This window comes from Musca domestica, unplaced genomic scaffold (assembly GCF_030504385.1).
Source record: "Musca domestica strain aabys unplaced genomic scaffold, Musca_domestica.polishedcontigs.V.1.1 62, whole genome shotgun sequence".
NCBI lineage: Eukaryota > Metazoa > Arthropoda > Insecta > Diptera > Muscidae > Musca > Musca domestica.
This window is the reverse complement of record NW_026712369.1, coordinates 2,789,628-2,805,856: the sequence shown is the minus strand read 5'-3', so window position 1 is coordinate 2,805,856 and position 16,229 is coordinate 2,789,628. Positions and strand designations below refer to the sequence as shown.

The following is a 16,229-nucleotide window of genomic DNA, read 5'->3' as shown; positions in this document are numbered from 1 at the left end:
AAGAGTGGGTTTTTTAAAAATTTTTCAAAGGCCAATAAGAGTGGGTTTTTAGGCCATCTGCAGTTTAATTCGCGTAGATTTTAGGGTGAATTTTCTAAAACAATTTTGAAAGATCACCTGGAGTTCAATAGTCGTGGTGTTTTGAAAACATTAGAAATAGGTGGGATTCGTCACAGAAAATTTATATTGAAGTGAGTGAGAGTGAAACAGGTAGTTTGTCCGTTTATAAATTCGGTAGGTATCGTTTTATGATATTCAATTTCAGGGGCTACAAACTTCGGTATGGTACCTATATTGCTTGCGGCTATGGGCTGAGACGGCTTGGGCAAGGTAATACCCCGGCAGAGTTCAGCTAAGTAAAAGTGTAATGTCAGCTTCAGGCCCACGACTGCTCTTCGACGATTCGATTTGTAAAAACTTCTTTCATCAAAGGCTCATGACGCTTTTTAGAATCTTAGGTTTTCTCGCTACACTTTGATTCGGCTTCAACTTCTTCCACTGCTTATATCAAGGGCCCACGATGGCACTTCGATTCTGATTACAACTCTTCGATATTGATGTCGAAGGCCCACTACGGCACTCCGGTTCTGATTTATTATATTCCAAATTTGATATCAAAGGTTCACGACAGCATCGTTAAGCGTGCTATCTGCACTTCAATAGACGTGCATTTTTTAAAATATTTTTCAAAAGCCATGAGCTGTCCAATAAGTGTGGATTTTTACCATTTTCAAAGGCGTGGATTTTTTTGAAACATTTTCCAAAAAGAGAGGCCGTCTGAAAGTTTAATTCGAGAAGATTTTAGGTTGAATTTTCTAAAATAATTTTAAAACATCACCTAAAGTTCAATAGTCGTGTGGTTTTGAAAACATTATGATTAGGTAGGATTCGTCACAGAAAATGTATATTGAAGTGATTGAGAGTGAAACAGGTACTTTGTTCGTTTACAAATTCGGTATGTATCGCTTTATGATATTCAATTTCAGGGGCTATAAACTTCGGTATGATACTTATGTTGCTTGTAGCTATCGGCTGATACGGCTTGCTGATCCGGTGGCCGGTAAATTTATCAAGGGTTCGGAGTCGATTTTTGAAAAAAAAAAAAAAATCAAAACCATCTGGAGTACCTTAAGCGTGCTATCTGCACTTCAATAGACGTGATTTTTTTTAATATTTTTCGAAAGCCACCAGCTGTCTAATAAGAGTGTTTTTTTTTAATTTTTAAAGGCGTGGATTTTTTTAAATATTTTTCCAAAAACAGTGGCTTTTTTAAACATTTTTCAAAGGCCAATAAGACTGGGTTTTTAGGCCATCTGCAGTTTAATTCTAGTAGATTTTAGGGCGAATTTTCTAAAATAATTTTCAAAGATAACATGGAGTTCAATAGACGAGGGGTTTTGAAAACATTATGAATAGGGGGGACTCGTCACAGAAAATTTATATTGAAGTGAGTGAGAGTGATACAGGTAGTTTGTTCGTTTACAAATTCGTGTGGTATCGCTATATGATATTCAATTTCAGGGGCTACAAACTTCGGTATGGTACCTATGTTGCTTGCGGCTATCAGCTGATACGGCTTGCTGATCTGGTGGTCGTTGTATGTATGATCGCAAATTTATCAAGGGTTCGGAGTCGATTTTCGAAAGGAGTTTCTTAAGCGTGCTATCTGCACTTCAATAGACGTGATTTTTTTTAATATTTTTCGAAAGCCACCAGCTGTCTTATAAGAGTGTTTTAAACATTTTTCCAAAAACAGTGGGTTTTTTTAAACATTTTTCAAAGGCCAATAAGAGTGGGTTTTTAGGCCATCTGCAGTTTAATTCGAGTAGATTATAGGTTGAATTTTCTAAAATAATTTTAAAACATCACCTAAAGTTCAATAGTCGTGTGGTTTTGAAAACATTATGATTAGGTAGGATTCGTCACAGAAAATGTATATTGAAGTGATTGAGAGAGAAACAGGTAGTTTGTTCTTTTACAAATTCGGTAGGTATCGCTTTATGATATTCAATTTCAATGGCTACAAACTTCAGTATGATACTTATATTGCTTGCGGCTGTCGGCCGATAAGGCTTGCTGTCGTAGTGTGAAGGCTGCTCCACTGTCGGTACTTGTCGAATGTGGTGTGGGGGCTAAGTCACGGTAGAGTTCAGGTGAGTGGGAGTGTAATGTAAGCTTCAGGCCCACCACGGCTCTTCGACGATTCGATTTGTAGACACTTTTGTAATCAGAGGCCCACGATGTCCCTTGGAATGGGACGTAGGCTTAGGTTTTCTCGCTTAGCTTTGATTTGGTTTCAGCTTCTTTCACTGCTGATATCGAAGGCCCACAACGGAACTTCGATTCGGTTCTCATTTGTAACTTTTGATTTGGTTCTGATTTATAACTTTTCAATCTTGGTATCAAAAGCCCACGATGGCACTATGCTTCGGCGCTGATCGGATTCTCACTGAAGGCCCAAAACGGCACTGTTATTGTTGCAATTTTAATTTTTTTCCACTTTTTATATCCGAGGTTCATGACGGCACTTGGATTTCACTTGAAGTTAGGTTATTATTTCTGTTTAGTATCCAAGGCCCTCGACGGCACTTGCATTTCACTTGAATTCCGAGTTTTTTAATTTTTAAGACCCCAGGCCCACGATACCCAAGGCCTCGGTGGCATTTGGATCTTACTTAAATTTAGGCTTACTTCTTTTCTTCAACATCCAAGGCCCACAACGGCACCTGGTTTCCACCAAAATTCCGAGTTCATTAATTTTTAATATCCAAGGTTCACGACGAAACTTTAGTTACATTTTAATTCACGTTTCAGCTAACGTTTACCATTACCCACGACGGTACATCTTATTATTTTTTTTTCACTCACCTGAGAATATTTTTAGGTTACCAATCGCCCTGGCACGTTACACTTTTCCTCACCGGCTCTCTGGATTTTTTAAACATTTTTCCAAGACCATCTGCACTTCAATAGGCGTGTATTTTTTAAACATTTTTCCAAGGCCATCTGCACTTCAATAGGCGTGGACTTTTTAAACATTTTGCAAGAGCCATCTACAGCTCAAAAGGCGTGGATTTTTTAAACATTTTGCAAGAGCCATCTACAGCTCAAAAGGCGTGGATTTTTTAAACATTTTTCTAAGGCCATCTGCACTTCAATAGGCGTGGATTTTTAAACATTATCAAAGGCCAACTGCAGTTCAATAGGCGTGGATTTTTTAAACATTTTTCCAAGACCATCTGCAGTTTAATAAGCGTGGATTTTTAAACATTTTTCCAAGACCATCTGCACTTCAATAGGCGTGGATTTTTTAAACATTTTTCCAAGACCATCTGCACTTCAATAGGCGTGGATTTTTTAAACATTTTTCCAAGACCATCTGCACTTCAATAGGCGTGGATTTTTTAAACATTTTTCCAAGACCATCTGCACTTCAATAGGCGTGGATTTTTTAAACATTTTTCCAAGACCATCTGCACTTCAATAGGCGTGGATTTTTAAACATTTTTCCAAGACCATCTGCACTTCAATAGGCGTGGATTTTTTAAACATTTTTCCAAGACCATCTGCACTTCAATAGGCGTGGATTTTTTAAACATTTTTCCAAGACCATCTGCACTTCAATAGGCGTGGATTTTTTAAACACTTTTCCAAGACCATCTGCACTTCAATAGGCGTGGATTTTTTAAACATTTTTCCAAGACCATCTGCACTTCAATAGGCGTGGATTTTTTAAACATTTTTCCAAGACCATCTGCACTTCAATAGGCGTGGATTTTTTAAACATTTTTCCAAGACCATCTGCACTTCAATAGGCGTGGATTTTTTAAACATTTTTCCAAGACCATCTGCACTTCAATAGGCGTGGATTTTTTAAACATTTTTCCAAGACCATCTGCACTTCAATAGGCGTGGATTTTTTAAACATTTTTCCAAGACCATCTGCACTTCAATAGGCGTGGATTTTTTAAACATTTTTCCAAGACCATCTGCACTTCAATAGGCGTGGATTTTTTAAACATTTTTCCAAGACCATCTGCACTTCAATAGGCGTGGATTTTTTAAACATTTTTCCAAGACCATCTGCACTTCAATAGGCGTGGATTTTTTAAACATTTTTCCAAGACCATATACAGTTCTACAGGATTTTTAACAAAATTTCAAAGGCCACCTACAGTTCAATAGGCGTGAATTTTTTAAACATTTTTCCAAGACCATCTACAGTTCTACAGGATTTTTAACAAAATTTCAAAGGCCATCTACAGTTCAATAGGCGTGAATTTTTTAAACATTTTTCAAAGGCCATCTCCACTTCAATATGCGTGGATTTTTTAAACATTTTTCCAAGGCCATCTGTACTTCAATAGGCGTGGATTTTTTAAACATTTTTCCAAGGCCATCTGTACTTCAATAGGCGTGGATTTTTTAAACATTTTTCTTAGGCCATCTGCACTTCAATAGGCGTGGATTTTTTAAACAATTTTCTTAGGCCATCTGCACTTCAATAGGCGTGGGTTTTTTAACAATTTTTCAAAGGCCATCTGCCTTTCAATTGGCGTGGATATTTTCAACATTTCTCAAAGGCCATCTGCAGTTCAATAGGCGTGGATTTTTTAACAAATTTTCAAAGGCCATCTGCCTTTCAATAGGCGTGGATATTTTAAACATTTCTCAAAGGCCATATGCAGTTCAATAGGCGTGGATTTTTTAACAAATTTTCAAAGGCCATCTGCCTTTCAATAGGCGTGGATATTTTAAACATTTCTCAAAGGCCATCTGCAGTTCAATAGGCGTGGATTTTTTAACAAATTTTCAAAGGCCATCTGCAGTTCAATAGGCGTGGATTTTTTAACAAATTTTCAAAGGCCATCTGCAGTTCAATAGGCGTGGATTTTTTAAAAATTTCTCAAAGGCCATCTGCAGTTCAATAGGCGTGGATTTTTTAACAAATTTTCAAAGGCCATCTGCAGTTCAATAGGCGTGGATTTTTTAAACATTTCTCAAAGGCCATCTGCAGTTCAATAGGCGTGGATTTTTTAAACATTTTTCCAAGGCCATCTGCACTTCAATAGACGTGGATTTTTTAAACATTTTTCCAAGGCCATCTGCACTTCAATAGGCGTGGATTTTTTAAACATTTTTCCAAGGCCATCTGCACTTCAATAGGCGTGGATTTTTTAAACATTTTTCCAAGGCCATCTGCACTTCAATAGGCGTGGATTTTTTAAACATTTTTCCAAGGCCATCTGCACTTCAATAGACGTGGATTTTTTAAACATTTTTCCAAGGCCATCTGCACTTCAATAGGCGTGGATTTTTTAAACATTTTTCCAAGGCCATCTGCACTTCAATAGGCGTGGATTTTTTAAACATTTTTCCAAGGCCATCTGCACTTCAATAGGCGTGGATTTTTTAAACATTTTTCCAAGGCCATCTGCACGTCAATAGGCGTGGATTTTTTAAACATTTTTCCAAGGCCATCTGCACTTCAATAGGCGTGGATTTTTTAAACATTTTTCCAAGGCCATCTGCACTTCAATAGGCGTGGATTTTTTAAAAATTTTTCCAAGGCCATCTGCACTTCAATAGGCGTGGATTTTTTAAACATTTTTCCAAGGCCATCTGCACTTCAATAGGCGTGGATTTTTTAAACATTTTTCCAAGGCCATCTGCACTTCAATAGGCGTGGATTTTTTAAACATTTTTCCAAGGCCATCTGCACTTCAATAGGCGTGGATTTTTTAAACATTTTTCCAAGGCCATCTGCACTTCAATAGGCGTGGATTTTTTAAACATTTTTCCAAGGCCATCTGCACTTCAATAGGCGTGGATTTTTTAAACATTTTTCCAAGGCCATCTGCACTTCAATAGGCGTGGATTTTTTAAACATTTTTCCAAGGCCATCTGCACTTCAATAGGCGTGGATTTTTTAAACATTTTTCCAAGGCCATCTGCACTTCAATAGGCGTGGATTTTTTAAACATTTTTCCAAGGCCATCTGCACTTCAATAGGCGTGGATTTTTTAAACATTTTTCCAAGGCCATCTGCACTTCAATAGGCGTGGATTTTTTAAACATTTTTCCAAGGCCATCTGCACTTCAATAGGCGTGGATTTTTTAAACATTTTTCCAAGGCCATCTGCACTTCAATAGGCGTGGATTTTTTAAACATTTTTCCAAGGCCATCTGCACTTCAATAGGCGTGGATTTTTTAAACATTTTTCCAAGGCCATCTGCACTTCAATAGGCGTGGATTTTTTAAACATTTTTCCAAGGCCATCTGCACTTCAATAGGCGTGGATTTTTTAAACATTTTTCCAAGGCCATCTGCACTTCAATAGGCGTGGATTTTTTAAACATTTTTCCAAGGCCATCTGCACTTCAATAGGCGTGGATTTTTTAAACATTTTTCCAAGGCCATCTGCACTTCAATAGGCGTGGATTTTTTAAACATTTTTCCAAGGCCATCTGCACTTCAATAGGCGTGGATTTTTTAAACATTTTCCAAGGCCATCTGCACTTCAATAGGCGTGGATTTTTAAACATTTTCCAAGGCCATCTGCACTTCAATAGGCGTGGATTTTTTAAACATTTTCCAAGGCCATCTGCACTTCAATAGGCGTGGATTTTTTAAACATTTCCAAGGCCATCTGCACTTCAATAGGCGTGGATTTTTTAAACATTTTCCAAGGCCATCTGCACTTCAATAGGCGTGGATTTTTTAAACATTTTCCAAGGCCATCTGCACTTCAATAGGCGTGGATTTTTTAAACATTTTCCAAGGCCATCTGCACTTCAATAGGCGTGGATTTTTTAAACATTTTTCCAAGGCCATCTGCACTTCAATAGGCGTGAATTTTTTTAACCAATTTTCAAAGGCCATCTGCCTTTCAATAGGCGTGGATTTTTTAAACATTTGTATTGGTGACCTGGCATCGGTATCGTACAGGTATTTTTTGAAGGGAAAAAATAACTGTATATTGGAGTTCTTATCTATTTTACTTTAAGGAGCCCTTCTGAAACCACAGCTAACTTCATAACATCAAACGCGGATGAGTTGTATTTGCACAGAGAGATTTTGCGATTATTCGACAACGTAACCCAAATTGAATTGGTGACGTGGTATGTTTAAAGTGTATCGAATTTTAGGAAATTTTATTGAATTTGAAAATATAGAAAATTTATTTTTTTTTTGCGATTTTATTAATTTATTTATTGTGATATTTAAAAAGCCTATATTTTTACTTATTTGATGTATTTTGTAATACTAAATTGTAATTTATTTACATAAAACTTAAAGTTACTATAAAATATTATTTGAGAATATTAAAATTGCATTAAACTTCTGCTGTCTCGGGTGCTCGTATTACATCCGCCATTTGTGCTGATAATTTTACTAGACCCAATTGATTTTCTGAAAATGAAATGAAAAAAAATAGTATTAGTATTTCAAATAGATAATACTCAGCATTAAAATTAAAGGAGCTAAGGGACTATTTTTTATTTGTGGCTGAGAAAAAGAGTTCCGGGATGTAGTGATAGTAAGATAAAGAATATTTTTTTCTTAAAACACCATTTTCTTTATAACTTTATTTTGGCGTAGGACCTATTTGGTCGTCACAAATTTAAAGCGAAAGTCCATAAAAGGGCTCATCGTAGTAGAAAAGGCACTGCCCTCTTTTGAATTCGGCAGTGAGTTCAAAGCAGATTGGTCTAGCATCAATGTACATCGCTGGGAGAAAAATGGATTTGTTGATTCAGACACGAAAACTTGTGGCATCGATAAGTTCCCTGATATTGCTGCAAAGTAGGCTGGTAAAGCCATCATCCTTTTTTTAGCATATTGTTTAACCACTGCCTCAACATCGGTAATTTTCCAATAGCCTGGAAAGAGACTCGAGTTGTGCAATTCATAAGCCCGGAACATACACAACCCTGAGGGGGAGCTATATAGTTTCCTAGATATTTGCGTTTTCGCCCTCTGGAAAGCCTTTCGAACACTTCCTACTGCGCCGAATCATCGAAGATAAAAGGATACCAATTCGGATGTAGAGCAAAACACTCTACAGTCCATGCCCTAGCAGCCTTCACAACATAAGTCACAAATGGTTTCAAGACAAAAATGGGAACAATTGTAATTGGTCTGGACTTCACCACAGCCTTTGATACGGCATGGCAACATGACATTATATACAAAATTTAATCGCTTGGATTCGTTAGACAAACCTCTCTCATGGTAGCAAAACTTTCCCCAGGATAAAGTCTTTCGGATTAGAGTTGATGGCAAACTGTCTGACCAACGACTGGTAATAACTGGGGCTCCTCAGGGTTCACTGCTGGGACCGGTATTGTACAACATGTTTGTCAGCGACATCCCTGGGTCACCAGAAGCAGGATTACTGCTAATGTACAGCGACGACATTTTATCGATCCACGAGGTCGCTTCGGAGCACAGTGGAAAGTAGATTGATTGCGTACATGAATACGCTCCACAACTACTTCAACAAATGGGGACTCAACCTCGACGTTGGAAAGTGAGTACCTATGGTTTGCAAAGGCAAACATCAGTCTACAGCAAAGGGCTTCCGGAGATACATCCCTACGATCAAGGTTGGCGACAAAATAATTGGAAATTCCGATAGGAATCATCCTGCACGACAGATTTGACTTCTGCCGTCACGTGGACTAAGTGTTGTAAAGGACCAAAACGATGAATTACGCCTACCAGAGGCTTTTTCATATGCAAAGAGTACTGCCGCCGGACCTAAAGCTGCTACTCTACAAGTAAGTTATACTGCTCATAATAACCTATTACTTTGTCGCTTGGGCTGAGATATCTTTGGCTCAAATGGAGAGATTAAGAATATGGGAAGGAAGGATAGTGACATCGTGTTTAGGAATGAGGCCAACAATTGATGAGAACGGAATATACAGACGACTGCTCAACTGGAACATCTATAACTCTATAGAATTCAGCCGGACAGACGTCTTCATGGTAAGGGATGCGCCTAACCTCCTCCTAACTACCAAGAGAGAATCCGCAATATACGAAGAAGAAAGCCTGCCATTTTCGTAAAAAGTGTGTTTCGTAGACCACTTATAATTCCGAGAAAAGAAGTTTCGTACGACACTGACAATTCCGAGTTACGCCGCTTATATTCCGAGCTAAGCTACTTCTTAGCTAAGATACTTCTTATCTCGGAATATAAGCGGCGTAACTCGGAATTATCAGTGTCGTACGAAACTTCTTTTCTCGGAATTATAAGTGACATACGAAACACACTTATACGAAACTTCTTAACTCGGAATTATAAGTGGGGACGAAGTACACTTATATGCTCTGAATATGAGCGGCGTACTAAACACACTCATACGAAACTTACACTACATTACGTACGAAACTTCTTAACTCGGAATTATAAGTGGTCTACGAAACACACTTTTACGAAAATGGCAGGTGCTTCCTTCTTCGTCCCCACTTATAATTCCGAGTTAAGAAGTTACGTAGCCCATTTATAATTCCTAGTGAAGATGTTTCATTGGCCTGTTCATATGCCGGGTCTACGATTTAAGATAGGAATACTTCATTCGTTGATCTCGAGCTGCAAAAGTTCTCCGTCTGCCACTCATACTCACGAGCAGGTGTCCTTTTGTCCCGATGTGTGTGTTTCCAAAGCCACCTACGGCTGCCAACCATCGACTGCACCCCAGTCCCTTATTACGACATTTCAACACTGCTAGCAATCTCGGAGACATGTCTTCTCAAAGCTAGGTCTTTTTTCTCCTGACCAGCCACAAGAAATCCCGCGCATAATTGCCGAGTTCCCTCCAAGGTCTCGAAGATAAGATTGAATTAAGTGAAGAACTCTGTCGAAGCCTGATAGCACCCGAATAACATTGAACTGTTCTTCAACCAAAAAAAGGAGGTAAGCTGTGTCTGATCAGTAGCCGAGTTCCGTCCAAGGTCCCGACGGCAAGCTTGCGGAATATTCCAGTCAAAACCAAGTTGAAAACACTGTCGGAACCTATTAGCACCCGAATAAAACCGAACTGTTCCACAACCAAAAAAAGTTAGAACCAAGTTGAAAACTCTATAGAATCCTAATAGCACTCAAAAAAACCGAACCGTTCAACAACAAAAAAAATTAAATTGTGTCTTCTTTACTCTTCCGCAGGAAATCCAGCGCAGAGTTGCGAAGTTCCGTTCAAGGTCTCGACGTCAAGTTTGCGTAATATTTTTGTTAGAACCAAGTTGAAAACTCTTTCGCCTAATGGCACCCGAATAATACCGAACTGTTCCTCAACAAAAAAAGATAAATTGTATCTTCTTTACTCTTCCGCAGGAAATCCAGCGCAGAGTTGCCAAGTACAATAGAAAACTCTTTCGTCTAATGGCACCTGAATAATATCGAACTGTTCTTCAACCAAAAAAAAAAAAAAAAAACTGGGTCATCTTTACTCTGGTCACTGAATCAAATATATTTATATGATTTACCCTCGGTCTCCGCGAACTGACCCCAACCCACGTAGGAAATGTAATAGCGAAAAATAAAAATTACCAAAAAAATCCAAACTCACCTTTATAGTCCACATTGTAGGATATTTTCCTTCGCGCATAAATGCACATGATAATCAGGATGTTAAAGGCCACCACACAGGCCAATATGGCCAGAATGAAAAACCATTTCAGCCAGGGTCTTGATGCAAATGCCCCACCACTGCCGGCCAGCAAGGCACGAGGTTCACAACGCATATCGGCAAGAGAAAATTCGAATCCTTCACCACAGGCACAGGTACCATTCGCCCGACAATAACCATAACCGCATTGGTAATCCTCATCACAACGCAGCAGACAGGCGGTTAGTTTATCAGTGGCCATTAGAATCATGTCTTCCGGACAGGTACAGATATCATTTTCACAATAACCATGGATACATATTAGGGGGTTACATAGCTCATTGGGTCCTCGATCTTCCGGCGAAGAGTTTGTTATTGTCTTTAGAGGTTGACATTCGTTGGATTCATTTATTTCATAACCCTCATTGCAGCTACAGGTATTGGGAGCTATACACTTTCCATTGAAACATTCATTGGCACAAAGAGGTTCACATTTTTCGGCTTCAGATTTCTGATATCCATCCTTACATTCACACTGATTGGGCGCCACACAGATGCCATGTTCACATGCCGGAGCACATTGAGGTTTGCATTCATTATCACCAGCATCGGAGTCATCTTCATTGCGACCATAACCCTCCAAACATTCACAAATCCCGGGAGCTGTACATAGAGCATTCACGCAACCCTTTTCACAAAGGGGTTCACAGGTGTCGGATGATACTTTTGAATACCCTGGATGACATTCACAAACATTGGGTGCTATGCAGGAGGAATTTATACATTTATTCTCACAATGGGGTTCACATTGTTGCGTGGAGTTCATTTTATAGCCTTCGGAACATTCACATTCTCCTGGCGCTTTACAGTGACCATTTGGACAGCCACTGGGACAATGGGGTTCACATAGCTGCAAGGGGCTAAGCACATAACCTTCATGACATTCACAGACATTTGGGGTAACACATTCGCCATTGCGACAAGGGGGTTCACACGTGGGCATACATATGTAAAAATAGTCCTGAGTAAATCCCTCCTTGCATTCACATACATTGGGCGCCACGCACTCACCATTTTCACATCCTCCCTCACAAATGGGTTCACATTGTTTGGTGGCATTCAATTTGTAACCTTCATGGCATTCACATACATTGGGCGCCACGCACTCACCATTTTCACATCCTCCCTCACAAATGGGTTCACATTGTTTGGTGGCATTCAATTTGAAACCTTCATGGCATTCACATACATTGGGCGCCACGCACACACCATTTTCACAAGGAGGTTCACATATGGCCGTACATTCGTGATCTGTTAATTTCCCATAGCCTTGTTCACATTCACACGCATTGGGCGCCACACAAATGCCATGCACACAAGTTTCCTGGCAAATTGGCTGACACTCCCCGCCTACCGTGGGCATTTCATAACCCTCCTGGCACAGACATTGGCCTGGAGCCACACAAATGCCATTCGGACAACCGGACTCGCACACTGGCTCACAAATGTTACTGGAATTCATGGCATAGCCCTCAAGGCATTCACATTTTTCGGGAGCCACACATATGCCATTGGCACAACCCAGCAAACAAATGGGTTCACATTTATTGCCCTCTGTCAGGCCATAACCCTCGCGGCATTCACAGACATTTGGCTGAGTGCACTCACCATTTTCACAACCCTCGGGACATAAGGGCTGGCATTTGTAACCACTTTGCAGTTCATAGCCCTCAAAACACTCACAGACATTTGGTCGTATGCATTTGCCATTTTCACAATCGGGCTGACAGATTGGCTCACACAGGGTTGCATTTCGATTGGAATAGCCCTCCTGACATTCACAGTTATCGGGAGCCACACAGCGGCCAAATGGACAATTTCCTTGGCATATCGGCTCACACACGGACATTTGGTTTAACTCGTAACCCCGGTGACATTGACACACACCTGGGGCAATGCAATCGCCATTGGAACATCCCAACTCACACACTGGCTCACAGTGCTGAGGTCCAATACTGGATCGTGCGTAACCCGCAAAACACTCACAGGTATAGGGTGCAATGCATATGGAGTTACCACAAGGAGGTTCACACACCGGCTCACATTGCTGCTCCTGGGACATTTGATAGCCTGGCAGACACTCACAAATGCCAGGAGCCGTACACTGGCCATTTCGACAATCGGGCTGGCAAATCGGTTCACAATGAGTTGCCGAAGATTTTCCATAACCCTCAAAACATTCACAGCTATTGGGCGCCACACATTTGGAATTTGAACACAGAGGTTCACAAATGGGCTCACATTTGTGATCCTCCGACATTTGATATCCCTTCAGGCATTCGCAGACTCCAGGAGCAACACACTCCCCATTCAGGCATGGCGTTTCACAAATAGGCTCACATTCCTTGGCATTGAGCATTTTATAACCTTCCAGGCAGTCACAGGTATTGGGCGCCACACATTGTCCATTTTTACAACCATCTGCACAGATGGGTTCACAAATATTCTCCAGGTTCATTTTATAGCCCTCATCACACTGGCAGGTGTCGGGGGCAATACAACGGCCAAAAGGACAGCCTGTCTCACAAATGGGCAGACAGATATGGGGAGTATCCTTGGCATAGCCGGCAAAACATTCACAAACATTCGGGGCCACACAATTGCCATTTTGACACCCGCCTCGGCAAACCGGTTCACAGCGATTGGGTGAAATCATGCCATAACCTTCAAGGCAGGAACAGACTTCGGGAGCAATACAGGCAGCATTGATGCAACCCGACTCACAGTGGGGTTCACAGCTGCCATTTGTGGCTTTGGTGTAACCCACAAGGCATTGACAGTCATTGGGCGCCACACACAAACCATTTAGACAACCCTCCGCACAAACTGGCTCACAAATGTTGGGTGCCACCATTTGATATCCCTCCAAGCATTCACATTTTCCGGGAGCCACACAGGTGCCATGGGAACATGGCATGTCAGAAATCGGTTCACACGTGAGATTATTTGCATTTCTATAGCCCTGGTCGCATTCGCAGATATTTGGAGCAACACAACGACCATGCGGGCAATTGTTGTCACAAATCGGCTGACATTCCTCATCCGATGCGGATTGATAGCCCTCATTGCATTGACATTTCCCTGGGGCAACACACATGCCATTCGGACAGTTGGAATTACAAATGGATGTACATTCATGCCCAGAGATGGGAGTATGACCCTCGAGGCAAGAGCAGGTATTTGGTTGCAAACAAACACCATTCTGGCAAGCTGGTGAGCACTGGGGCCTGCATTCTCCCTCCTCCATGGCATAGCCCTGCAAACATTCACATTTCCAGGGGGCCACACATTTGCCATGAGGACAGCCTCCGGCGCAGGTGGGTTCACACGTTTCGTTATCGACTTGATGATAGCCATCATTACATTGACATTTTCCAGGAGCCACACAAGAGCCATGGGGACAATTGGATGGGCATATGGGGATGCATTGTTGCGGTGTCAGGGCCGAGTATCCCTCCAGACATGCACACTTCTCTGGAGCCACACAGCGGCCATTTTCACATCCCCGGGAACAAATGGGCTGGCATTTATTTGGATTTTCTTGGGAATAACCCTCCAGGCACTCACAGACATTGGGTTGTATGCAGTTGCCATTTTCACAACCCCCCGGACACTGGGGTGTACAGATGCCATTTAGGATTTCATAACCTTCCAAGCACTGGCATTTTTCAGGAGCCACACATAAGCCATGGGGACATCCAGAGGAACAAATGGGTGCGCAGTCGGCAGGTGATTTATTCTCATAACCTTCATGGCATTCACAGCGATTTGGGGCCACACATTTACCATGGGGACAATTGTTATCGCAAATCGGCTCACATAATTCCTCTCCCACCTTGCGATAGCCTTTATCACATTCACACTGGCCCGGTGCAGCACAACGGCCATTTGGACATCCCGATTTACAAATAGGTTGACATTCATTGGGTAAAGATGATGAACGATCATAACCCGTATGGCACTCACATTGATTGGGCGCCACACAGCGGGCATTTTTACATTCCGCCAAGCAAACGGGTTCGCATGCCTTTTCGGCATTTAAACGGTAACCTGTATTGCATTCACAAACACCAGGGGCCACACATTTGCCATTGGCACAACCCCTCTCACAAAGGGGTTCACATTTACCATCCGTCGTCATAATATAACCTCGACTACATTCACAAGTCTCTGGGGCCACACACTTGCCATTTGGACAACCTGCCGAGCAGACGGGCCGACATTCCTCCTCTTCCCCAGACTTTTCATAGCCCTCATTACATTTACAAGTCTCTGGGGCCACACATTTGCCATTCACACATATCGTGTGGCATATGGGTTCACATCGCCCTGGCGTCACCTTGGCAAAGCCTCTAGTGCATTCACACAAATTGGGCGCCACACAGCGAGCATTTATGCAACCCTCTTTGCAACGGGTTGACATTTATTTTCAACCATTCATTGATAACCTTCCTTGCAGGAACACATGCCGGAGCACTGCACACACCATTCACACAGGGCTGATCGCAGACGGGTTCACATTTCCCATCCCCGGACATTTCATAACCCGAATTGCATTGACATTTGCCGGGCATTTTACATGTGCCGTTTTCACAATTCTTACAGGCCGGTTGACATGAATCACCCTTAAGTTCGAAATTTTCATAGCAGCTACACTTGCCGGGTTGCACGCAGAAGCCACGCTCCATTTACCACAATCCGGCACACATCTGGGGAACAACAAATTTTGGGTAATCTCATAATAAATTTTGAAAATCAGAACCGAAGCTTACCTCGTTTTCTCCACTTCGCTGAAAATCGATAGCCCGGCAGAATCGCACTCATTGGGCTTAACGCATTTGCCATTGGCACAACCCTTTACGGACAATCGGTTCACAGTTGCCCTTTATCATGCGATAGCCCCGACAGCAGAATTCACGACTCGGGTAACCGTTGTGGTCTGGAAGAGAGATTCGAAATGAAAGTCGTTTATAGGAGAGGATAAGAGAGAATTATTACAGAAAAATTGAACGATTATGGCTTTAAAGCTAAGAGAGTCAATTTGGTTGCAATCATACTGACGCAAGCGAAGATAGGTCATTTGGAGTCGAGTTAGCGATGTCCGTCCGTCTGTCTTGCTGTACATCGTAATATTATTGTCAAACTTAGATCGAGTTCGGAGATGGGCAATATCGGTCTACTCCTTCTGGACCTCCCACACAAAATGTCAATATTTTCCAAAAATTAATTTTCGCCATGAAATCTAAATTTCAAATCCCTGAGTATATTATGAGAGTAATAGGAAGCTATCAAAGTTGAAGAGTGCTTAAATACAGTGCCTATGCAGGTCCACGTCGTCGTATTGGCCCTAATATACGGCTACATTCGGTATTTTTATGATTTTAACAGATTTTTTTTGAAAATTGCCAAAAGTGTACCAAATGGTGGAGGCTATTCAAAGTTCGGCTCGGCCGAACTTACAGCTTTTTTACTTGCTTTATTACATTATTATTTTTATTATTATTTTACTATTATTATTATTATTATTATTATTATTATTATTATTATTATTA

General features: G+C 41.2%; 1 protein-coding gene across 1 annotated transcript; it reads right to left on the bottom strand.

The window, feature by feature from the left end:
• Positions 1 to 7,222: 7,222 nt before the first annotated feature.
• LOC101896200 (fibrillin-2) lies at positions 7,223 to 15,103 on the bottom strand. Its single transcript, XM_059129565.1, has 2 exons — positions 10,579 to 15,103; positions 7,223 to 7,414 (listed from the first exon to the last, which is right to left on the bottom strand). The coding sequence occupies exons 1-2, from the start codon at positions 15,098 to 15,100 to the stop codon at positions 7,338 to 7,340; spliced, it is 4,599 nt and encodes a 1,532-aa protein (XP_058985548.1). The 5' UTR covers positions 15,101 to 15,103; the 3' UTR covers positions 7,223 to 7,337.
• Between the last annotated feature and the right edge of the window lie 1,126 nt (positions 15,104 to 16,229).